General features: G+C 43.6%; 1 protein-coding gene across 2 annotated transcripts in view; it reads right to left on the bottom strand.

Moving 5' to 3' along the window:
• Positions 1-1,246: 1,246 nt before the first annotated feature.
• UBE4B (ubiquitination factor E4B) overlaps positions 1,247-24,110 on the bottom strand; it is a 2,592,778-nt gene continuing 2,569,914 nt past the window's right edge. For both annotated transcript variants that reach the window (XM_044063145.1, XM_044063144.1), the window contains one exon: positions 1,247-2,443. In XM_044063145.1, the coding sequence (XP_043919080.1) occupies positions 2,382-2,443 (62 nt within the window). In that variant the 3' untranslated portion in view covers positions 1,247-2,381. The remainder of the gene's footprint in view (positions 2,444-24,110) is intronic.

The raw sequence follows: 24,110 nt of genomic DNA, 5'->3' as shown, positions 1-24,110 counted from the left end.
TCAGGGAAGAAGTGACAGCAACTGACACCAGACCAAGACTTTGGAACTCTGGCCGACTCCAGGACCACCTGACGGCAGGATAACCCAAGTGTAATGACTGCAGCAGTGTAATACGATGAACATCTAAGCTGGATAACATACATCACCTTTCCTAAAGAATCCTTTGTGATAGAGATATGGAACCAGTTATCCAGATATGGGAAGACCGGGATTCCTCTTAATCTCATGTGAGCTATATCCACAGTCATGCACTTCCTGGGAGCCCTACTATCTTTATATGTGGAGAAGCATCCTACAGGTCTATAGAACACATCCAGTCTACCTCCTATAAGCAAGGAATGATCACTTGCACCATTACCATCCAGAATTTGTATTTACTTCTGTACAGACTTAGGATCCAGACTTGGCCTGAGGTCCTTCATTTTTCTGGGAAGTAAAAAGAATCCAGAGTAAACAATGGATCTTTTTTAGCCATATGGGGCATCTTGAATATCTCTCTTTTATAACAGGCTGTTGAAATCTAAGTTTACTGCCTTTTGATTGAGTGGGACATCTGGTATTGGGAGTAAGGCCAGCTTGGCTGTGTCCAGAAAGGGTATTGTGTAGCCTCTAGATATTATATCCTGTACCCATCTGTCAAAAAAAATGCCAAAAATGAACAAAACTTTCATATCGCACACTATTAAAACTGATAAGAAATTTCCTGAAACTTGGTGACATGGTACAAAACAGGCAGCCAAATGTAGACATGCACAATGCTGTAGAAATATGAGAAGACAGAATATATTCTTAAAATGGGCTACTACTGCAGTGTAAAGACTTAGTGGACAGACATAATATGGACGGTATATCAAAGAGGGTATTTATCCAGCAGGCCTGAATGAAAAATGAATGTTAGGTTTCTTCATAATTTTATATCAGTTATGAAATGACAAAGGATGACTGGTGAAGAGTCAAAAGTTTCTGTAGTGTGCACTTAGATTACTACAAGACTGTAAACCAATGTGAAATACTTTACAGCTTATTGCAGCAAATCTTACTGACTGGCTTAAATTAACTGGTTTTCAGTTTAAAAATCCCACATGACATACAGTTGCTTGATAAACTACCAAATGTTAAGGCTTTAATAGGGATTTTAAGTCCTTGATGCATTTGATCTAGCAGGTAAAACCACAACTTACCAAAGACATAAGCAGGAACAGCGTTCACGACTACAAAAGAAACAAAATGCTCTTAAAGCTCTTGGTTTGAACGTATATTACCATTTATTATAATTCAGAGTCTGGGTTCCAAAAGAGGACACAGTTGGCAAAAACAACCATTTAACAAGCTTAAAACAATCTGAATCTGATGCTTATTTTCAGAAGTAAAGAAAATTCAAGTACCAATAACGGGTCAGTATTATAAAATAAAAAGGGCAATATGTCCCCTTTCTAACTTTGATAAGATCATGCCAGAGATATAAATTGGTGTTCCCAGTAAAAACAAAAGTAAATGGGTAATTTCATTTCCAAAGGTACGTTATACACCTTCTTTCAAAATTTATCATGACTCAAAATTTTAAGTTAGCTTATTAATAACCTGCAGAATTTCATTTCTTGTATCCAAACTCCAAAACTCCCTTTACAAATCTGATTCCTGTGTTTTCATCACAGTGCTTCTAGAATAACTATTTATATTAGAATTAGATAAATTAAAACATTCTGGAGTAATCCACGTTAAAATTAAATGCTAAGATGTTGCACCTTTCTAAATTCATGGCAAGGAACACCAGGCTACAGGCAACAACCAAATTAAGTTCTGTGGCACTTGTGTCCAACACAATGTGTTAGAGGAATTACAATGCTAAAGCATCGCCTTGCGTTCTGGAACTTGGAGGCTTTTTGCATACTTTGGTTTAAAAAAAGGATACAGTAGTGCAGCAAAAAGGAACTGTCACACTAGCAGCAAATGTCCAGGGTAAAAAAACAAAACAAAAAAAAAAAACAGACAAAAAAAGGATATTCTCCAGTGAAATTACGTAACATCCCACTGTGATAATACAGCAAAACAGATCAAAAGCAATTTCTGAATATGCTGCTCTGATCCAGTTTATTTTGCTACCAGGCTTCGGCTCTGAACTCCAAAACTGTGATTACATAAAGAGGCTTCTCAGTCCAGTTTGTTCTCATCACCTCTTTTTCACCACTGCATTTAAATATATGTACAACAATGTAAGTTCTTTCCCTGGTTAATAGCTAATTTTCACTGGATTGCTTTTGAAGCTAGAGGCCATGAAGCCCCAGTCCAAAGTGTTTCTTCTGGAGTCATGTGCCACCCATTGCATGTGCATGATGACTAACTTGCATCACTTCTCCAACAAAACCAAAGCTCCACTGTAGTTACTGTCCTGTACTTTGCTTATCTCTCATCCATGCTTGAATTCTCTCTTTCAAATCTGGCACTATGAAAACCAAAAAAAGTTAAATTAGAAAAAACAGTGGAACAAGTTTCATAATTATAATTTAAAACCAATTAAAATATGTAAATGTTTTAGCCTAAGGATGCAGATACATTGTCAAGTTATGTCATCTCTTAAATTTTAAAGAAGGAAATCAATAGTTAAGTACTTACCATAACTTGGTATTTGTGTTATCCTACTTCATTATTCATTTTGACTGGGTCTTGGATCCAATCCAGCACTTTACAGACTAGATTCTAGGATCAAGCTCCTCCTATCTCCCATAATCCCTTTCTACCTTCTAACCCTCACACTGAGTTTGTTGACAAAGGAAAGGAAAACAGATAACACAACTATCCAACCACACATGATAATACTGCCACTAGCACCGCTAGAAGCGGAAGCTCAAAGGCCCGAGACTCCAGCCTCTCTAGAACCTCCAGAAACATGGAAGGGGGAAGGAGGGTGGGAATTGATAAATAATGACAAAGGGTAACACAGATACCAAGTTACAGTAAGTACATAACTAATGATCTGATGTTGTCCATTTCATTATTCATCAGACTGGGTTAGAATCCCCAGCTACAAAGAAACCTGGGCGTCCCTAAGGAAGGATGTGCCTGAGCACTGTGGAACCAAAGGATGCTCTGCTTCTGGAGACCATATCCAGTTTATAATGAGCAACAAAAGTGTGAGGACTGGACCAAGTGGCCGCAGCACAAATATCATCTAAGGACATCCTAGCAGAGAAGGCTGAGAAGGTAGCAGCTGACCTACGAAAATGTGCCTTAGGTGGATGAGGCAACTCCACCTTCCTAAGAGAATAAACCAGGGAAATGCAATTAGAAATCCATTTAGAAATTGTCATTTTAGAAACTGCTTGGCCTCATCTGTTCCAAGGAGAAAGCTACAAACAACTAGTCAGATTTTCTAAAGGGTTTAGTTCTTTGTAAATAAAATCTCAACTGCTGATGCACACCCAAGGTATGGAGGAGATACTCTCCCTTATTGGACTGATTATAAAAGAAGACAGGTAACTGGATATCCTGGTTGAGATTTCATTCAGTAGCTACCTTAGGCATAAAAGAGGGGTTAGTTTGCAAAGTAACTCTGTCCTTATGAAAAGCAATACATGCTGGTTTAAAAGATAAAGTCTGTAATTCAGAAACCCTCTTGGCTAAAGTAACATCCACCAGAAAGGCAGTCTTCCAAGAAAGACATTTCAGATCACATGAATTAGCTGGCGCAAAAGGACTTTGAGTGAGAAACTGCAGAATCAAGGTCAAATCCCAAGAAAAGGCAGGATATTTGACTGGAGGCCTGGGAAGGGAGATGCCCTTCAAGAAAGCCTTACATAACCTAGAGGAAACAGTGGGTCCAGTACTGACATGAAAACAATAAATAGCCGCCAACTGCAGCTTAATAGTAGAGAAGCTGTCCCCTTCATGAAAAAGGGATGATAAGAAGAGAAGAATATCTACTATATGAGCTGAAAAAGGGTCAAGATTCTGTTCCGCAACCCAAAAGGAAAAATGTTTCCACTTACTGCGATAGACCTTTTGAGTAGAAGGCTTCTGGGAAGCTAATATAATTTTTCTGAGGGGAGAAGCCAGCCTTGACTCTGTTACCATCACGGAAAGTGGAGAAACCATGCGGTCAGGTGACGTGACCGAAGAATGAGCGGTTGTTCTGACGGCTGAGAGATGAGATCTAAAACGGGATCCAGTATCCAGGAAGGATACTTCAGATAAGATCTTAGGAAGGGAAGCCACGCTGAAGAGGCCAGAAAGGGGGCAATGGAAGTCTTCAGTCTGTGGGCTTTCTTTGGGTATCAAAGGAAGAGGAGAGTATGCGCAGTGACCTGGAGGCTAATCATGTACAACAGCGCCCTTCGGGGAATGCCCTTCATCAGAATCAGGGCAAAGTACCTGATGCATCTGTTGTTCCTTGAAGATGCAAAGAGACTGCAGCAAGGTTGGCCCCAATGAGCAAAAATCTTGAGATGCTACTGATGGATTGAGGAACCACTTATGAGGAGTCAGGATACACCTACTGAGCTTGTCTGCCAAGACACTGGACTCCCTGGATATGTGCATTGCAAGGAGAAAGCGACTGGAAGAGATCACCCATTCCCACACTCTTATGGCCTCTCTGCACAATGGCTGCGGCCATGTTCCCCCTTGCTTGTTGCTATATAAGACCACCAACATGTCTGTATGAATTGCCACTGTTCTTAAGCAATCCTAAAAGTCTTGCAATTTGAGAAGCACTGCCCTCACCCTTGAGAGCGTTTATGTATAATTTGGTCTCCATTGGTGACCACATGCCTTGGACGGTTCTGCCCTGAAAATGTCTCCCCACCCCAACAGGGAAGCGTCCATGGTCATGGCCGTGGGAAGAGAAAATGGTTTGCCTCGAAGGAGATACTCCAAATGAGGTCACCACTGCAGATGCTGTCTTCAAATGGGAGTCAATGGGATAGGCATGGACATTGGATGAGATAGAATGAACCACTGCATAGCTAGCATCCACTGAAGCACCTGCATGTAGTATCTCACAAATGGAACAAGGAGAATTGGCGCCGACATGGCCCCCAGTGTTCTGAGAATGACGTGTGCTCGAGGTGACGGAACCTCCAAGATGGCCCTGACCTACTGTCTGATCAAGTCCACTCTGTGGAGAGGCAATGCTGCAATCTCTGTTAATGTGTTGAGATGGGTCCCAATGAATTCTAGGCTTTGTACCAGAGATAGCTTCGACTTCGCCAAGTTGATGGTAATCCCTAACATTTCGTAGGTTCGCAAGAGATACTGCATGACAGATACCAGTCGATGCCTTGTGAGAGCTGTGAGGAGCCAGTCATCCAGGTACAGAAAGACCTGAAATACCTGAAGTCTCAGGTGAGCTGCTATGACTGCTAAAGCATTTGGTAAACACCCTGGGGCTGTGGTGACTGCAAATGGTAGGGCTCTGAACAGAAAATTATTGGCACCATCGGGAAGCTCAGGTGCTTCCTGGAGCGCTTGTCTATCTTAACAGGATAGTAGGCATTCTGGAGGTCTGTGGAGCACATTCATTCGTCCTTCTGTAACACTGGAATGATGGACTGAAAAGTGACCATTCAAAACTTTGACTTCTTGATAGACAAGTTCGGTTTGCTGAAGTCCAGATTCGGATGTAGGTCTCCAGTTTTTTTGGCACCAAAAAGAAGCAAGAACAAGTTCCAGATCCTCTCTGTCCTGCTGGGACCCCTGGATGGCTCTTTTTTTCTATAAGTGCCACAATTTCTCTCTGGGCCAGTTCTCTCTGATTGGGTGGCACATTGGGGAGAACCTTCTTGGAATTTGGAAGAGGATAGGAAAAGGGAATGTAATAACCCCTGGATATAATCTTGAGCACCCACTGATTGTTACAGATGCCCAGGCATTTGGGTGCAATGAAAAATGACCCCTTATTGCCTCCAGGCAGGACAGCCAGGCAACACCCTGGGGTGCTGAAATGGCTTTTCAGAGAAGGGTTGCCCGGAACCCTGATTTTCGGGGACCCCCTCTGCCTCTAGGGTGCCATCTCTGCCACTGAAGCCTCTTCCCCTGCCTCTGGAAGAGGAATCTTCTGGAGCATCCTGGAGGGCACCCGGTGATTTGTGGAACAAGAGCTTCTTACTCCCCCCACTGGTTTTTGGAAAAAGGATCTTTGAGGGGTAGAATACTTAATCCCGAGTGCTGACACTGTCTTGCCCTCTTATTCACGGAAGGTTAATGCTTCCTTGACTGATGGCCCAAAGAGCGAGGAACCATCAAAAGGGGCATTAGTAAAAGATGCCTTGAAAGGCTCCGCGAACCCACATCCACCCATGATGCCTCAAGGCAATGCCTGCACCAGCCAATTGAGAGGTACCCTCCATTGCACTGGAGATCAACATCATCGAGGCAATAGACGAAACAGTGGTGAGCTTGGGAGATACCTTCTTTAGGTCCTCCACTGGCATCAACTCTGAAAGGGATTTGGTCAGCTCAGAAAGATTATCTCTTTGGAGGTGGGTAAACTGCACTAAGTTATTCAGGGCAAAATGTGGCTGAAGCGTAAATGCACTTCCTGTGTCTGTCAATCACCTGACAGTCTTGGTTCAGGGGATGGATGGAGCTCTGTTCAGCCAGCTCCATTGTAGTGGCTGCAGCAACTACGACATTCTGACTGGCACTCTCTTGCTCCAGTGCATTCTGTCTGCTGGGGGGGGGGGGGGGCTCAAAAACTTATCAGCCATCTTTGGAACTGGTTCCACAGTATCAGGTTCCTTCCACTCCCTGCACACAATGAGATCAATGAGTTCGTCTTCAGGGGGAGGAACCCAGGAAGTAGATGAGCCCTTCCCGAAAGCCTTCAGGAACACAGATTCCTCCAAAGACAGGGGCTGGGGGGGACCATCTGCCTTTCTGATTCAATAGCTCCAGAATCTCCCCAAAGGAGATGTCATTTGGCAAAGATCTTGGGGACCAATCCCCCTCATCAAAATCTGTGTCCTCCATGACCGACTTCATGTGGGAGTCCAAGTGCCTCCTCCTGCACTCTCTCTTCCCAGGTGGCTCTTCTGTAAGGGGCTCAGGAGATGACTCAGAAGAGAAGGGAACCGTGGGGTTCTTGATGTCTGAAGGCTATCTCGGGAGGCCTGACCCTGGACAAGATGAATGGGCTCAGGACTCCTGAAGGTGACTAGTTAGGATGCTCCTTGTAGGGGGGGAAGACACTGTTCCAAACCTAGAGAAGGTCCGCTCTACCACCCAAAAAGCCAAACTTTTTATCCTACAATTCCCTTTTTTCCTATGTAATTTGCTCCTACCCATTTCTAAAGATCCCACTTCCAGTTGATTTACCTCTGTCACTATCTTCGGTATGTCTAGCAAAGTTGGTTTAGACAACGGATTTCCATTTTCTAGTAATTCCTTTTTTGGCTGCCATCATAATTAGACTCGGCAAAGCCTTACTATATCTAGGAAATTCTGATTCTGTATCATAGCTCAAAAATCATTTCCTTAGACCAATTTGCTCACCCAGTATCTCCAACAGAGCAGTCTGTCTGGAATCTTTAAAGTCTGCCAACTCATTACGCGCGCAGAAAATATGTTCCCAGTTATCTCTTTCTTCCCCATCACATTTCTAACATTTGATATCTACCTGAGAAAACATTCTTTGGAGTTTACTTGGGGTATAAAAATACCTATGTAAACACTTTCAAGCAAAGATTCTAAATCTTCTAGAATTTTTTGCATATTTGGGAGACATGCATAAATCCCCCTATTTGTTTCCTTGTGAACTGCTTATCCAATCTCTCTTCCCAATCCTTACTAACCTCCTCTGATTGATTCTTTTACTTATGTAATATTTTACATGCTCTACTAACTATTCCTTTCATAACTGCAACTTTTGTTCTAGATTCTAATAAAAACTCTACCAGTGCTGGTCTTCATTTAGATCCCCCTATTTATTTTTCTTTGCCTATATTCTATCAATCCTTGACAGAGACAGCATTCTATAATCTGCAGCCCAAATAATTTCTATTGTCTTCCCATTCTACTACCTTTCTCTCTCTGGTTATTTGCTCCCAATACCTTTGTTCCTTTAACATTTTTCTCCAATAAATTCCAGCCCCCTCTTGCCTATTGTCGGCATCCCAAATTGCAGTCATGCCTATCAGCAGAATCTCCTTTCTACATTCCCATGTTGGCTTAGTTCTTAGACTACTTTCGGCTAATTTATGAATATAATATTCTGTATGATTGTTATTCTCCTTAAAGGTCTGCATACAAAATCCCAGTCTTTCCTTGTTTTTTGAGCTTCTCTCTTGTTTCATTATCATCTCTCTCCACTCTGAATTATATGTTTCTGCTTGTGCTATGTACAGGAGTATTAACTGTGTTGCTCTGAAATACCCCTTCAGATCAGGTAATCCCAACCTTGCCTTGTTCTATTTGGAAGGATCAGCTTATCCCACTCGACTCTTGCCATTTTCCTCTCCTAGATAAAATCCTTCAGCTCTTTACTAATTGCTATCCACAACTTCTCCTCTGGTTGACAAAAAATGTCTGACCCATGTATAAAACTAAAGGGACTAAAAACATTTTAACTGCTTGCATCTTACTACTGATATCTATTTATCAGAGCTTCCATTTTCTCAGTTTTTGTATTATTTTTTGTTTAGTCTCTTCTCACATATCCTTAGCTGACACACCGGAATAATTTTTAATCCAGGGCGTGCCTTCGTTGAAGGTTGTGGGTCAGGGCTGGTAACCCGGTACGTAAAAATCCACTACCAATCATTAGCGGACCGGAGTTCCGCTGTGGCGACCCCTAACCGGGAAAAGCCAAAAGACACAAACAAACAAACTCCTAACTACTTCATTTTATCATGTCCCCATAAATATGGATATTGCTGAACAGATTTGTGTGTTGGTACTATTGCCTTTGTTTTAGCTTCATTAATTTTATATCCTGAAAAAATATGAAAATGTCTCAGTATGTTCCACAACACTGTAATGTCCTTTTCTGGTTATGTCAGGTATAAAAATAGTATCATCTGTAAACAGAACCAGCTTTTCTTGACTACCACACCAATTATATCCTTGAATTTGTGAGTCCCTTATTTTCTTTGCCAATGGTTCTAAATATAACACAAACAAAAAAGGTGAGAGAGGATAACCCCTGCCTTGGTTCCTTTGCTGAAGCAGAAATTAAAAGAGAGCTCCCCACATACTTTAATTTTCACTTCCGATACTGGATATATTTTCCTAATCAACCTTAAAATTTTATCAGGGAATGCAAATGCTTCCATTGCTCTGCTCATAAAGTCCTTTCAAATTATTTCTCTGCATCAAGACTCACCAACAACACTGGTATTTTCTTACATTATGCTTCCCTTTGGATCATCAGTGTTTTGTTAATGTTGTCAAATATTTGCCTCCCTCTCAGAAAACCTCAGTGATCCATATTTATCAATGTTGGCATCACTTTTGATATTCTTTTACCTTTACAGAAACTTTATAATCATGGCACAATATTGAAATAGGCTTGTATGAAGCCAGATCTGATGGATCGTTACTCTCTAAGTATTACAGCTACCACTGCCTTCTTCCAGGATGTTGGTACTTCTCTTAAAATACTGTTAAACAAAACCTTCCAGATCTTTATCAGTTTTTCCCTCCTAGCTTTCAAACTTCCGCAGGAGTACAATCTATTCCTTGCGACTTTCCTATAAATTGGTTATAATCACCATTTTTATCTCATCTCCTCCTATCCTGTTAGTAATTGAGCCTCCTCTACCTCTAAACGTGGCATATTTAATTCTTCCATAAACATTTCCATTTGTACCTTTTCCTGATTTTCACATTTCTCTGCTTTATACAGGCTTTCATAGAATTTCCAAAATATTTCTAATACTTCTACAGGATCCCTTGTTATCATCCTTGTTACAGGCTCCCCTGTGCTTGGTGACAGCCCTTTCTACTTTCTGTTGCTCAAGTCATTGTGCTAAAAGTTTTTCTGCTCTAAAGTTATAAAAAAAAATAGTTGCTTAACATCAGTCTTTCTATACTCATGCATATTACTGTGACAATCCCTTATCTTATGTTTAGCATTCCAGAGTTGCTCCTCTTCTTGTTCTGTGAGATTACCCCTATTTTGCAATACTTTAACATTTGTCATTTCCTCTAAATAATTCTTGTTACTACTTAACCATATCTCCTTTTCTTTTATTTCCATCCTATTTTTAAACTCCTTTAATTTCATCCCACTTCCTTGCTATATTTTCAGAAGAAATTTCAATCTTCTCTAATAGCTCCTGAATAATTTCCAGTACCCATTCCTTAAATTCCTCTTTCTTCAACAGAAAGGTGGGAAAGCACCAGTCTCTCATTTTTATTTCATTACCCTGTGTTTTTATTTCAGTTATTGTTGGAGCATGATCTGAAATAGTTATTGGGTGCATATAAAGACCCTTAATTAAATAGGTTCATAGGTAAGTACTAGGCTATCTGCCCGAGGGCATCTGTAAGCCTGGCCAGAATGTGTTGGCTTTTGCCGTCCCCTTAGTTTATTTCCCTGTGCCTCTGTCCAGCAGAGCCACTGCAGTGATCCCCGGGGTAAATTTTCTGTTTCCCATCCACTCATTAAGGTTTCTCTTAAAGAGTGTTAGTGAGGGGCTCTGCCTAATGTAGATTGGAATCCTGTTCCAAAGCATGGGGAGTATCTATCCCTCCAGCAAGTCTTATTTATCATTGTGGTGAGGTTTAGATCCCTACAGCATGTGGCTCTTGGGGATTTGTTTTTTTTTAGGTGTAGCATGTCCATCAATTCCAGGTTGGATATGGCTTTGTATGTCAGGCAGAGATCACCTCTTAGTAAGCGGTATGCAACCAAGTACAGCTGGAGTTTCTTCAGTCGGGCTGCATAGGGCATCTGTTTGAGGCCAGTAATCCTCTTGGTGAGGTACTTCAGTGGTCTTTCCAGCTGTTGCAGGTGTCTTGTAAGGTACATCCCAAATGGGGCATTGTACTTTATGATGGGTCTGATGAGTGATGAGTAGAGGGGCACAATAACCTCTTTTGTTCTAGATGTGAACCCTTTTGTGATTAGGTGGGCCACAGAGAAGGATTTTCTAACCACCTTGGCAATATGATTATCAAAGGAGAGATTACTATCTACTTGGGTCCCCAGATCCCTTATTACATTTTCTGTATTTAGGGGACTACCACGTATGTAGTAGTTCGCGGGTACTTTGTTTTTTCCAAAGGGGATGACTATGCACTTTTTGGCATTTAGCTCGAGGGCATGATTTTGACACCATGTATCCATTTCACTGAGACACTTCTGGAGGATGTCTGTATCAACCAGCGAATCAATTATGGCCCCCAGTATGCAGTCGTCTGCAAACTTGGTCAGCCATAGTCCTCCTGTGCTTGCCTGTACCTCTGAGAAGTATATACCGAACAGGAGGGGTCCTAGGACTGAGCCTTGGGGAATGCCACTTGTAACTTAGAGTCGGACCTAGAAAGTACAGTTGTGTACACCTACCATAAATGTAGATGTTCGAGTGTCTTCACTGTTGCAGTCATAACTGTAGGGTGCTCCTGCCGGCAGGCAGCCCGAGGTCGGCCAGAATCCCAAAGTCTGGGTCCGGCGTCGGCTGTATAAGCTAGTATCCTGACGTCAGGACGCCCTGGTACATAGCCCTCAGCCGACGCCATCTTCTCCAGCCTTTCTTGCCCTAGATGTCAGAAGTCCCCAACAAATCAAAAATGAATCCAACAAGGAAACACAAATACACCACAAATATGAGAGAAAGAGGGGATAGGAGGGTGGGAAACCCCGACTGCAACAGTGAAGACACTCGAACATCTACATTTATGGTAGGTGTACACAACTGTACTATGTTCTTCGTGTTTCACTGTTGCAGTCATAACTGTAGGGTGGAATCCCAAAGCAGTGTAGACAGGGAGGAGGCTTTAGATAGAAGAAGGGGAGGCAAGGATACCCTGCAAGACAGCAGAGGCAAAGCCTGCCCTAGACTTAGAAAACAAGGGGAGATTGTAGTGCTTGGAAAAAGTATGCGCAGAACTCCAAGTGGCAGCTTCCAAGATATCCTTGGTAGGGACTCCTCTGAGGAAAGCAGTAGAAGTAGCAGCTGCTCTAGTAGAATGACTTCTAATGGTCCCTGGAAACTGTTTCCCATGATGAGTGTAACAAAATCTGATTCCATAAGCAATCCATTTGGAAATAGTTTGTTTAGAAATAGGTTTTCCAAGAGAACTGGAAGCAAAGGAAACAAACAATTGGTTAGACTTTCTGAAATCTTTAGTCTTGTCCAAGTAAAATCGTAACTGTCTGTGCACATCCAATGAATGCAAAATCCTTTCCCCTTTATTTTGAGGATTTGGAAAGAAAGTAGGAAGGTGAATTGTCTGATTCAAAGCCACTTTCGAAATCACCTTAGGCATGAAAGTAGGATTGGTCCTCAAGGATACTCTGTCCTGATGGAAAATAAGGTATGGTTCCACAGCCATGAGAGCTTGCAACTCTGAGACCCTTCTGGCAGAGGTCAATGCTAACAAAAGAACAGTCTTTCAGGATAGAAATTTAATATCTGAAGATGCAGCAGGCTCAAAAGGAGGCAAAGTAAGTTTCTCTAAAACATAATTAAGATCCCAGGCAGGGACAGGAGGGGTCTTTGGAGGCCGCAAATTTTTAGCCCCTCTCAAGAACTGCTTCACCAAAGGATGTGAAAAAACAGGAGGATCAGAACTGAAATGCGCAGAGATAGCAGAAGCATGAATCTTAATGGAAGAAAAGGAAAGTCCTTTAGATAAAAGTTCCGAAAGGTAAAGCAAAATAGAGGAGAGATCAGGAACCTGAGGAACAGAGCCTCGGTCCTGCATCCAAATAGAAAACCTCTTCCATTTAGAGGCATAAGATTTCCTAGTGCTAGGCCGTCTAGCTTCCAAAAGAACATCCAAAACTTGTTTGGGAAGACTAGAGGAAATCAAATTCCTTTGAAGAGCCAAGCTGCCAAGCAAAGGGTCTTGAGATTGGAATGTAGTAACTGACCCTGATGCTGGGACAGAAGCGAAGGGTTCAGTGGAAGAATCCAAGGAGGCCCGAGAACAGGAGCTTTAAGGTTGGATACCAAAACTGTCGAGGCCAATTTGGAGCAATCAAGATGAGGAACTTGGGCTTGTCCTGCTTTATCTTCAGTAGTACCCGAGGCAGTAGAGGAAGAGGAGGGAAGGCATATGCTGACAGGCTTCTCCAGCTGAAGGACAGGGCATCCACTCTCCATGCTGTTTTGTGGAAGGACCTGGTGCAAAAGCGAGGCAGCTGATGATTGAGATGGGATACAAACAGATCTATCTGGGGACATCCCCAAACTGCAGTAATCCTGTTGAACAAGTTGGTGTCTAGCATCCATTCGTGAGGATCTGAAATGTTTCTGCTCAGGCTGTCTGCTAAGAGATTCTGTTTCCCTGGAATGAATTGAGCCTGGAGATGCAGATTCAAATTTAGAGCTGTGTCCCATAAACCCATAGCTAGTCTGCAAAGGGGTATGAATGAGAACCCCTGCTTGTTGATGTACCACATGACCGTGGTGTTGTCTGTGAATTAGCAGAGGCCCTGGTTGTAAAAGGTTTTGAAGGCTAAAAGGGCATTTTGAACTGCCAACATTTCCTTCAGATTGATGTGCCAGTGAAGATGGTCCTTTGTCCAGGTTCCCTGCTGGCAATTGTCTAGAAAGTGTGCTCCCCAAGCATAATCCGAGGCATCCGTGGTTAGGATTTGAGTAGGCTGAGCGTGGCGAAAAGGTTTTCCTTCGTTTAACGTGCATGCCCTGGACCACCAGAGGAACTCCTTCTGGAGGCAGGGGATCAGAGGAATCAGAATATCCAGATCGTGGTAGTGCTGTGACCATACACTTTTCAGATACCATTGAAGCTTTCTCATGTGAAGCCTTGCGTTTGGAATCAACAGAATGCAGGAAGCCATGTAGCCCAGAGCCTGCAGGAATTTCCTTGCAGTGAGCTGAGATAGAGTTGCCAAGGTGTTGAAAGTAGAAGCCAGCTGAGTTTGTTTTTCTGGAGTGAGGTAGGCCCTTTGTAAGGTTGTATTTAAGAGGGCTCCCAAGAATACCATTTGTTGAGAAGGGATCAAATGTGACTTTCTTATGTTCACTGAGCATCCCACTAGTAGGAGAAGCCGTTGAAGAAAGTCCAGATGTTGAAGCAGAAGATCTTTGCTGTCTGCCTGAATAAGGCAGTCGTCCAAATAGGGGTAAATCTGGATCCCCTGAAGTCTGCAGTAAGCCACTACTGGTGCCAGGCACTTGGTGAAGACTCTGGGCGCAGTAGATAAACCAAAGGGCAGAACAGAGAATTGAAAGTGCCTCGAACCTGCCTTGAACCTGAGGAATTTCCTGCGTTCTTGTCTGATAGGGATATGCAAATAGGCTTCCTTTAAGTCCAATGTCACCATCCAGGCGTCCTGAGAGAGCATTGGAATTAGCTGTTGCAGAGTAAGCATCTTGAACTTTGGAATTTCCAAAAGGTGTTTAACACAGAAAGGTCCAGAATAGGTCTCCATGAGTTTTGTTTTCTGGGAACCAGAAACAGCCTTGAATAAAACCCTTTTCCGAGAGTGGAACAGGCTCTATGGCTCTCATGGCCAGAAGAGCATCCACTTGAGTTAAGGCCTCTGACCATTGAAGTTTTGGCAGATCTGGCCAACCGTGAGTCCTTGGCAAAGTGTGAAAGTGGAACTTGTAACCTTTTAAAATCACATCCAATACCCATCTGTCCTGGGTAATATGAGTCCAATTTCTGTAAAAAAGAGACAGTTTTCCTCCGAGAGGGGCGTCCAGGTAAAGGGGTCCTGAAGCCCAACCGAGAGAGTCATTGAGTTTGCTTTCTTTGAGATTGGGATCTGTCTTCTCCCCTCCTAGGTGAAGAAGCAGTCCATTGTCTAGATCTGTAAGAGGTCTGGCCTTGACCACGACCTCTGGAGCGTCTATATCTTCCCCTTTGAGGCCTGCCAGACGTGGGAAAGGACCAATTTTTAGAGGGCCAATTCCTGGAAAATCTAGGAGGCTGAACCTGCAAGAAATCTTTTACAGTCTGCATGGACTTTGCCTTTTCTTCCATCTTTTAATAACTTCCTCAGCCTTAGAACCAAAAAGAACATCCTGTTGAACAGGGGCATCTAATAACTTAGCCTTAACCTGTTCAGGTAAACTTTGTTCACGAAGCTAGGCATGTCTCCTAATCACAGTACCAGAGGCAGCAGCCCTGCAGGAAGCATCCAAAGCATCAAAACCACAATGTAAGCTATGCTTGTTAACCTGTTCAGTAGCATGCAAAACATCCTGAAGTTCCTTATCCTCTGCACAAGCAGGAAGGGAAGCAAGCTTTTGCTTTAAAACAGACAAAAGAAATTGCTGATATTTAAACATATGAAACTGGCAATTTAAAGCCCTTACAGACAGGGTAGCAGAAGTATATACCTTTTTTCCCCACCTGTCTAAAGCACGAGAATCCTTCTGAGAGGGAATAGGATTTTTAGAAGTAGCAACCTTAGCAGCCTTAGAGCCCTGAGAAATAGTTTCAGGATCTGCAGAAGGGTTTTAAATAAAATAAATGAGAGTCAGGAACCCTATAAAATCTATCAGGCTTAGAAGGAGCAGGAGGCATGGAATCAGGATTCAAATTAGCCTCAGAAAAAGCATCATCTACAATGTCCAAGACAGGAGGAATAGCTAAAGGCCTATGCTGAGGAAGAAGAAGAAATTCTCTAAGCCTCTTTTTGGAAGCAGAATATTCCTGTCCTTCCCAATGAAAATGTTCCCTCATCTCATGCAAGGTTTCCCCAAAGAAAAATCCTCAGGCGGAGAGGCCGAGGGCAAAGAATCCTCAGCATCCGAATCCTCATAAGGGGGAAAGGAATAGTCCTGATCAGAGGAAGAAACAGAAGATACAGAAGCCTGGTCAGAGGAATCCAGAGTAACATCCTGTCGAGGCCTTTTTTCAGGAGGGGGGTGAGAACCCCTAATCATTGTAAGCAAATCTTCAGCCATCCTCAATAATTGTTTTTGTGTCTTGGGAGTGGATTCAGAAGCAGCTTGAGCTGGAACTTTAGACTTAGTAGGAGTCTTTGTCTTTGAAATAGTGATGTGAGTAGGCCTGAAAACCCCCTCAGAAGCCGGTACCTGCACAGCGGTTCCGGACCCATCTGAAGGAGCGACGTCCGAAGGTCCTGCAGCAGTTAAAATAGTGGGCCTCGATGGCTCCCCATGGGAGTCCGTATCGGCCATCGGTTCAGAAGTGGCGGACGACAGGGGCTGCAAAAGCGCCTCACTGACGACAGCCGAACCGGACGCTGGCTCCAGCTGCAACGAGTCCTGTTTGGACCTCGGAGGCCTGTCTTTGTCTTTGCGATTCTTCTGAACTCCAGTAGTGTCCGACGACATTCTATAATTGAAGCGTCTGCCAAAATAATTTAAAGCCCAATCGTACCTGCGCTTGATAGTACGAGAGTTGAACCTGGCACAGAACCGACAACAAGAAACGTCGTGGTCAGGGCCTAAGCAAGGTAGACAGTAAGAGTGGAAATCTTTATGAGGTATTTGTTTCCCACACGCTATACAATTATTAACTTTTTCTGACATCGGAGGAACAAGAAAAAGATTCCCCAACGGGGTACTTAGCTTTGAGAAGAGAAGTAACAACTTCGGACCGACAACAACCAAATACGCTGTTCGAAAATCGCCAACCAACGTTTTGCGAGCTGCTTTCCACCGCACGGCAAGAAAGACTGGAGAAGATGGCGTCGGCTGAGGGCTATGTACCAGGGCGTCCTGACGTCAGGATACTAGCTTATACAGCCGACGCCAGACCCAGACTTTGGGATTCTGGCCGACCTCGGGCTGCCTGCCGGCAGGAGCACCCTACAGTTATGACTGCAACAGTGAAACACGAAGAACATCCTGCAACTCTCACTGTGTGGGTTCTATCCGTGAGCCAATTGGCAACCCATCTCGTCTCGTAGGAGTTTATGTTCAGGCTGGTGAGCTTGTTTAGAATACCAGAATGGGCAATGGTGCCGAAAACCTTTGCGAGGTCTAGGTAGGCTGTGTGGACCTCCTTTCCCTTGTCTAAAGCCTTGGTAACTGTCTCAAAGAAGTCCACCAGGTTTAGGAGGGATGATCTGCCCTTAAAGCCAAACTGGGTAGGGTCCAATGTTTGGAGGTTCCCAATGTCTCTGTTAATGAGTTCCATGATGATGCACTCCATAGCCTTGTAAGCCAGGCTTATAGGGTGATAGTTCCCGGGGTACGTTGTGGCTCCACCTTTGTGGAGCGGGATAACTGTTGCTGTCGCCACTCTATGGGTACGTAGCCTGTAGAGAGGCTGAGTTTGAACAGCGTGTTTAGGTGAGGGGTTAGTTCATTTTGGAGTTAGTGTAAGACACTGACTAGGACACCGTCCTATTGAACATATAGGACATGTTCCATTGAAGCTGTGTTTTTGGCTTTGGATAGGGCTTTTTAACCTGTGTGTCAGTGACTGCCGAGGCTCTACATTCTTCTGGTATGGCCCTTTAGGAGTGAAGTTTGCACTAAACCTATCTGCCAGAATGTTGGCAATATCGGTTGGGTCAGTGTATTTTGTGCCATTCTGCACTAACTCAGAGCAGACCTGAGAGTTTACACTTAGGTTCTTGACATAGCTAAAGAACGCTTTGTGGTTATCTTTGGAGTCATTGGCAATTTGTCTTTCGAAGCTAGCCTTGGATGACTTTATGAGGGATCGTAGTTTCTTGCCGATACTGATCAGGGATGTCTTTCCTTCTTGGGATTTTACTCTTTTCTGTACTAGTTTCCTCCTTCTATTGTATACCTTGTTTATGGTAGGGGTCCACTGGACTGGTTTCCTTTTCTTGGAGGAGTGAGTCTTGGTTTTGCTCGGGATAGCACGATCCATGTGTTCTTGCAGGTGCTCATAGAGTGCCTTTGTAAGGGATTCAGCAGCTTGGACAGCGTTGTCCTTTAGGCATGGGAGCTGTGAACCTTTCCACCTCGGTCTTAAGTAACGTGAAGTTTGCTTTTGAGATTTTTTCATGGTGGTTTCCTTGACTGAGGGTGGGGGCGGAATGCGGATATCCAGAGTGATTAGTCTATAGTCTGATCTAACCAGCGAGGGGTTGACCTCCGGTGTAAAACACTGGCCACCCATGTTGGTGATGACCAGGTCCAATATGTTGTCACCTCTGTTGGGGGTGTTGACCAGTTGATCCAGGGTGTTCAAGTTTATAACTTCTAGGAAGCGTTGGGCAAGGGAGTTAGTACTTGAGTAGTTCTCCCAGTTAATGTTTTGGTAATTGAAATCACCCAATATTATAAATGCACATGTTCCTGTGAAATATAAATTCAGTCTAGCCTAACCCAGGTGCAAATTCACTCCGAACTTCTCCTACTGAAATTGGGTCTATATTACTGCAACGAAAATTAATTTCAGTGAATGGCATTTACGGTTCACTTAATGGAACATGCCATTCGTCGAACTGTTCATACTGAGATTGTGGTACAGTGAAGATCAGGAAATTTGCCCTTTCCTCACTGTAGTGCAATCTCGGAGTTGGTATATATAATTAGCGGGGGGGGGGGGTGTGTGTGTGTGGAAGGCACAACCCCCCACAAGAGCGGATTTCGATGAATGGCATTTCCGATGAAATGTCTTTTGCTGAACTGTCACTTTGCTGAAGAGATAAAAAAAGTACAGTTTTGTACCTACCATAAATGTAGATGTTCGAGTGTTCATATTGCTGCAGTCATCACACTTGGGTTATCCTGCCATCAGGCGGTCCCGCAGTCGGCCAGAGTTCCAAAGTCTTGGTCTGGCATTGGTTGCTGTCGCTTCTTCCCTGATGTCAGTGCGCCAGGGGTATATAAGATGCATCCAATGCCATTTTCTTCAGTTTTTCTTGCCCCAGATGTCAGGTGCCCCCACGTGGGTAGGCAATACATATTGCTAATCAAAAATATACATATAAAATAAAAACAATACCTTCAGTTACCAGCAAATACACCCCAAAGGTTGTATAGGATAGAAGGGTATAGATAAGTCCAGCTAGTTCAGAGGGGATGGAGGGAGGGTAACCTGGACTGCAGCAGTGTGGACACTCGAACATCTACATTTATGGTAGGTACAAAACTGTACTATGTTCATCTTGTTACACTGCTGCAGTCATCACACTTGGGTTGAATCCCAAAGCTAAGTTTGGGTGGCTGGTCTATAAAGAGTTAGGATTGGCTAAGAGGCCCTGCAGAACTGCAGTGGCAAATCCTGCTCTGGATTTAGAGTAAAGAGGCAGGTGGTAATGCTTGGTGAAGGTGTGCACTGAACTCCAAATTGCAGCCTCCAAAATTTCATTGGTAGGTACTCCTCTGAGAAAGGCTGCTGAAGTGGCTGTTGCCCTGGTGGAATGAGGCCTAATGTTATTAGGGACTGATTTTCCATGCTGTGTTGTAGCAGTACCGAATACAGTGTGCTATCCATTTGGATATAGTCTGCTTTGAGATAGCCTTGCCTTGTGATCCTGCAGCATATGCTACAAACAGTTGATCAGTTTTCCTGAAAGCATTTGTTTTGTCCAAGCAGAAGCGTAGCTGCCTGCGTATGTCCAAAGAATGCAGAAGTTTCTCCCCTTTATTTTGGGAGTTTGGATAAAAAGTAGGCAAATGGATGGTTTAGTTAAGAGCCACACTAGGTACCACCTTTGGCATGAAGGTAGAGTTTGTCCTTAAACATACCCTATCCTGATGAAAAATTATAAAAGGTTCCACTGCCATTAATGCCTGTAGCTCTGAGACTCTTCGTGCTGAAGTTACTGCCAGGAGCAGAGCTGTTTTCCATGATAGAAATTTTAGATCGGCTGTATTGGCTGGCTCAAAAGGTGGTAGGGTCAGTTTTTCCAAAACGAAATTGAGGTCCCAAGTTGGTGTTGGTGCTCTCCGGGGCGGTCTTATGTTTTTAGCCCCTCTGAGGTACTGCTTTAGCAAGGGATGAGAGAATAAAGGAGGAGCCGTGTTGTAATGTGCAGAAATGGCAGAGGCATGAATCTTAATTGATGAAAAGGATAGGCCTCTGTCCAGCATCTCAGTTAAGTGTTGTAAAATCTGAGGAATGTTTGGAACAAGAGGGTCAAGGCTGTGAGCCTGGTTCCAGGCACAGAATCTCTTCCATTTTTCTGAGTAAGCTTGCCTAGTGCTAGGCCTCCTGGCCTCCAAAATGACATCCATAACAGCTTTAGAGAGAGGTGTTGCCTGTTTGACTAAAGTATCGGCCATGCAGCCAGGTTTAGGGTTTTGAGCTGACCATGCAGGATCTGATTGTTTTGTTGAGTCAGAAGGTGCGGAATTTGGGGCAAAATCCATGGTGGGCCCTGAGCCAAGTTCCTTAAGATAGGGTACCAATGCTGGTGTGGCCAGTCTAGAGCAATCAGGATCATCTGTGTTTTTTCTTGTCTGGCTTTTAGGAGTACCTTTGAAAGGAGAGGCAGTGGTGGGAAGGCACAGACTTTTAGGTTTTTCTAGCTGAACAGAAGAGCATCCACTTTCCATGCTTGTTTGTGATAAGTCATTGTGCAGAATTTTTGTAGTTGGCAATTAAGAGGGGAGGCAAAAAGATCTATGTCTGGGCATCCCCATTTTTGTGTTATCATGCTGAAGATTTGTGGGTTCAATTTCCATTCGTGAGGGTCCATGATATTTCTGCTTAGGTCGTCTGCCAGAGTATTTTTCTTTCCTGGCAGGAATTGTGCTTGCAGGTGAACTTGGTACGTTAGAGCTGTGTTCCACAAGGTCATGACTTGCCTGCATAGGGGATAAGAGTGAGTGCCCCCTTGTTTATGTACCACATTACTGTGGTGTTGTCTGTCTTTAGTAATAGTTGTCCTGGGTGTAGAAGGTCCTTGAAAGCTGTTAGGGCATTTTGAACAGCCAACATCTCTTTTTGATTGATGTGAAGATGCATCTGGTCTGTGGTCCACTTGCCCTGAATGCATGTTTCTGCCATGTGTGCTCCCCAGGCATAATCCGAAGCACCTGTTGTTAGAGTTTGCCTGGTTGTGGGTTGGGTAAAAGACTGACCCTTGTTTAGGTGACATGCCTGTGCCCACCATCGAAACTCCTGTTGTAGGCAGGGAATTATTGGAATTACTGCTTCTAGATTGTGAGAATGTTAAGTCCAAACACTTTTTAGGTACCACTGTAATTTGCATATTCCTCATATGTAGTCTGGCATATGGTATTAGTAGTATGCAGGATGCCATGAATCCCAGGGCCTGCAGAATTTTTCTTGCAGGGAGATGGGACATTTTTGCCAGTAGTTGAAATTATTGAGTTAGTTGCACTTGTTTGTCTGGCGTGAGGTAAGCCATCTTGGCCATTGTATTTAAGCTGGCACCCAGGAATGTAATCTGTTGTGAGGGCACTAGTTTTGACTTATTTTCATTTACCCTAGAGAAATTAGCAACCTTTTCACAAACGCCAGATGCTGTAGAAGAATGTCCTTTGTCTCTGCTTGAATGAGGCAGTCGTCCAGGTATGGATATATTTGAATTCCTTTTTGTCTGCAAAATGCAATTACTGGTGCCAGGCACTTTGTGAAGACCCTGGGCGCAGTAGATAAGCCAAAGGGCAGTGCAGAGAATTGGTAGTGCATTGTACCAGCTTTGAATCAGAGGTATCTTCTACAATTTTGTCTGATAGGGGCATGCAGGTATGCCTCTTTGAGGTCCAGAGTAACAAGCCAAGCCTTCTTGCCCAGCATGGGTAGAAGCTGCTATAATGTCAACATTTTGAATGTTGGAATATCCAGGTAAGTACTCAGAATTGAAAGGTCCAGTATAGGCCTCCAGGCTTTGTCCTTTCTGGGGACCAGGAAGAATCTTGAGTAAAATCCTTGTCCTTGTTCCTGTTGTGGTACTTTTTGTATAGCTCTCATGTCCATGAGGGCTGAAATTTGTTTTTGTGCCTCTGCCCATTGATTTTGTGGCAGGTCTGGCATTCCTTTTAGCTTTGCTAAAGTATGGAAGTGGAATCTGTAACCTTGAGACACAATATTCAGGACCCATTTATCTTGGGTGATTGTTTGCCAGTTTTGAGAAAAAGTGCTAGTTTTCCCCCTAAGGGGGCTTCCAGAAGGGACGTGCTTGGCGTACGCAAGGGAAAGTCATTGTGACTGTTTCCTGTAAGGTTGAGACTTGTCCTCACCTCCTTTTGGGGTTGAGGTGCCCCACTGTCGTTGTCTGTTTGAGCCTTGGGGTTGAGATCTGCCTCTTGGGCGTCTGTATCTGCCTCTCTGTGGCCTGTCTGACACTGGAAAGGACCAATTTTTTGTTGGCCAATTTCTGCTAAACCGAGGTGGCTCTACCTGTAAAAAATCCTTGACTGTTTGCATAGATTTAGCTTTATCTTCCATTTTCTTTAACACCTCTTCTGACTTAACAGCAAACAAGGTATCATGTTGTAAATGAGCATCCAATAACTTTGCCTTAACATGTTCAGGTAAACTCTGTTCTTTTAACCAAGCATGTCTTCGAATAACAGAACCTGTAACTGTGGCTCTACAAGAGGCCTCTAAAGAATCAAAACCACATTGCAGAGTATGTTTTCCCACATGTTCAACTGCATGCAATAAATCCTGCATTTCTTTACAATCAGGAGCTTCTGAGCTAGCAAGCATTTTCTGTTTTAACTGAGCCATTAAATATTGTTGGTACTTAAGCATGTGAAACTGGCAATTTAAAGGTCTTACTGCTAAAGTTGCAGACGTGTATACTTTCTTCCATCTATCCAAATCTCTGGAATCTCTGTCAGAGGGTACTGGATTTTTAGCAATGGAAGCCTTAACCCCTTCTGGACCCTGGGAAATAGTTTCTGGATCAGCAGAAGGGTTTTAGTAAAGAAACTGTGAGAGTCAGGGACTCTATAATACCTATCGGGCTTGGCTGGAGCAGGGGGCAAAGAGTCAGGAGATAATCTGGATTCAGAGAACACATCATTCACAATGTCTAGTACAGGCGGAATAGCCAGGGGCCTGTGCTGAGGCAATAAGAGGACATCCCTGAGCCTTTTTCTTGGATTCTGAGTATTCCTGACTTTCCCAATTGAAATGTTCCCTCATGGTATGTAAAGTTTCCCCAAAAGAGTAATCCTCAGGAGAAGAGGCTGAAGGGATAGATTCCTCAGCATCAGAGTCCTCATAGGGAGGTAGAGAGTATCCCTGGTCTGAAGAGGAATGAGAGGAAATGGAAACGTGATCAGAGGAATCATAGTCTGTATCCTGCCTAGGCCTTTTCTCAGGAGGGGGATGGGAACCCCTGATTAGAGTAATGAGGTCTTCGGCCATTTTAAGCATCTGTTTCTTAGGCATGGAGGACTGTCCAGGAGAATGCTGTACTTGTTTCTTTATCTTTAATGGTACCTTTGTCTTGGCTGTTGATTTAATGGTAAGTTGTGAAGGTCTGAAAACACCCTCAGATGCCGGTGCCTGCCCAGCGGCTCCAGACCCATCTGAGGGATTAGTTTCCATAGGCCCAATACCTTGAGTTTCCAGAGGCCTAGTTGTCTCCACGTGGGAGTCGGAGACGGCCTGTGGCTCTGAGGTAGCGGGTGTCAGGGGCTGCGAAAGCGCCTCACTGAGAACCGGCGACTGACCTAGAAGAGGTTTCGTCGTCGGTTTTGGACCTCGGATGCCTGTCTTTATCCTTGTCTTTGCGGTTTTTCGGAATTGCGGTCGTCGGCTGATGCGACGGCATAGTATAATTGAACCTTCGGCCAAAGTAATGCAAAGCAAAATCAAAAGTCTTTTTATAGTGCGTTTGTTAAATCTAGCACAAAACAGACAACTAGTGACGTTGTGATCAGGGCCTAGACATGGAATACAGTAAGAGTGGAAGTCCTTATGAGGTATTTGCTTCCCACAAGAAATACAATTGTTAACTTTTTCTGACATCGGTCTGAGGCAAGAAAAAAGTTTCCCCAATGGGGTACTTAGCTTTATTGAAGACTTCGGATCTGAAATTCAACTTCGAAAATCTCAGTAGTCGGCCAACCGGCACTTGCGAACTGCTTCTG

This window comes from Protopterus annectens, chromosome 2.part1 (genome assembly GCF_019279795.1).
Source record: "Protopterus annectens isolate FY-2018-M chromosome 2.part1, PAN1.0, whole genome shotgun sequence".
NCBI lineage: Eukaryota > Metazoa > Chordata > Ceratodontiformes > Protopteridae > Protopterus > Protopterus annectens.
The sequence above is the reverse complement of the archived record's forward strand: the minus strand, read 5'-3'. Positions and strand labels throughout refer to the sequence as shown.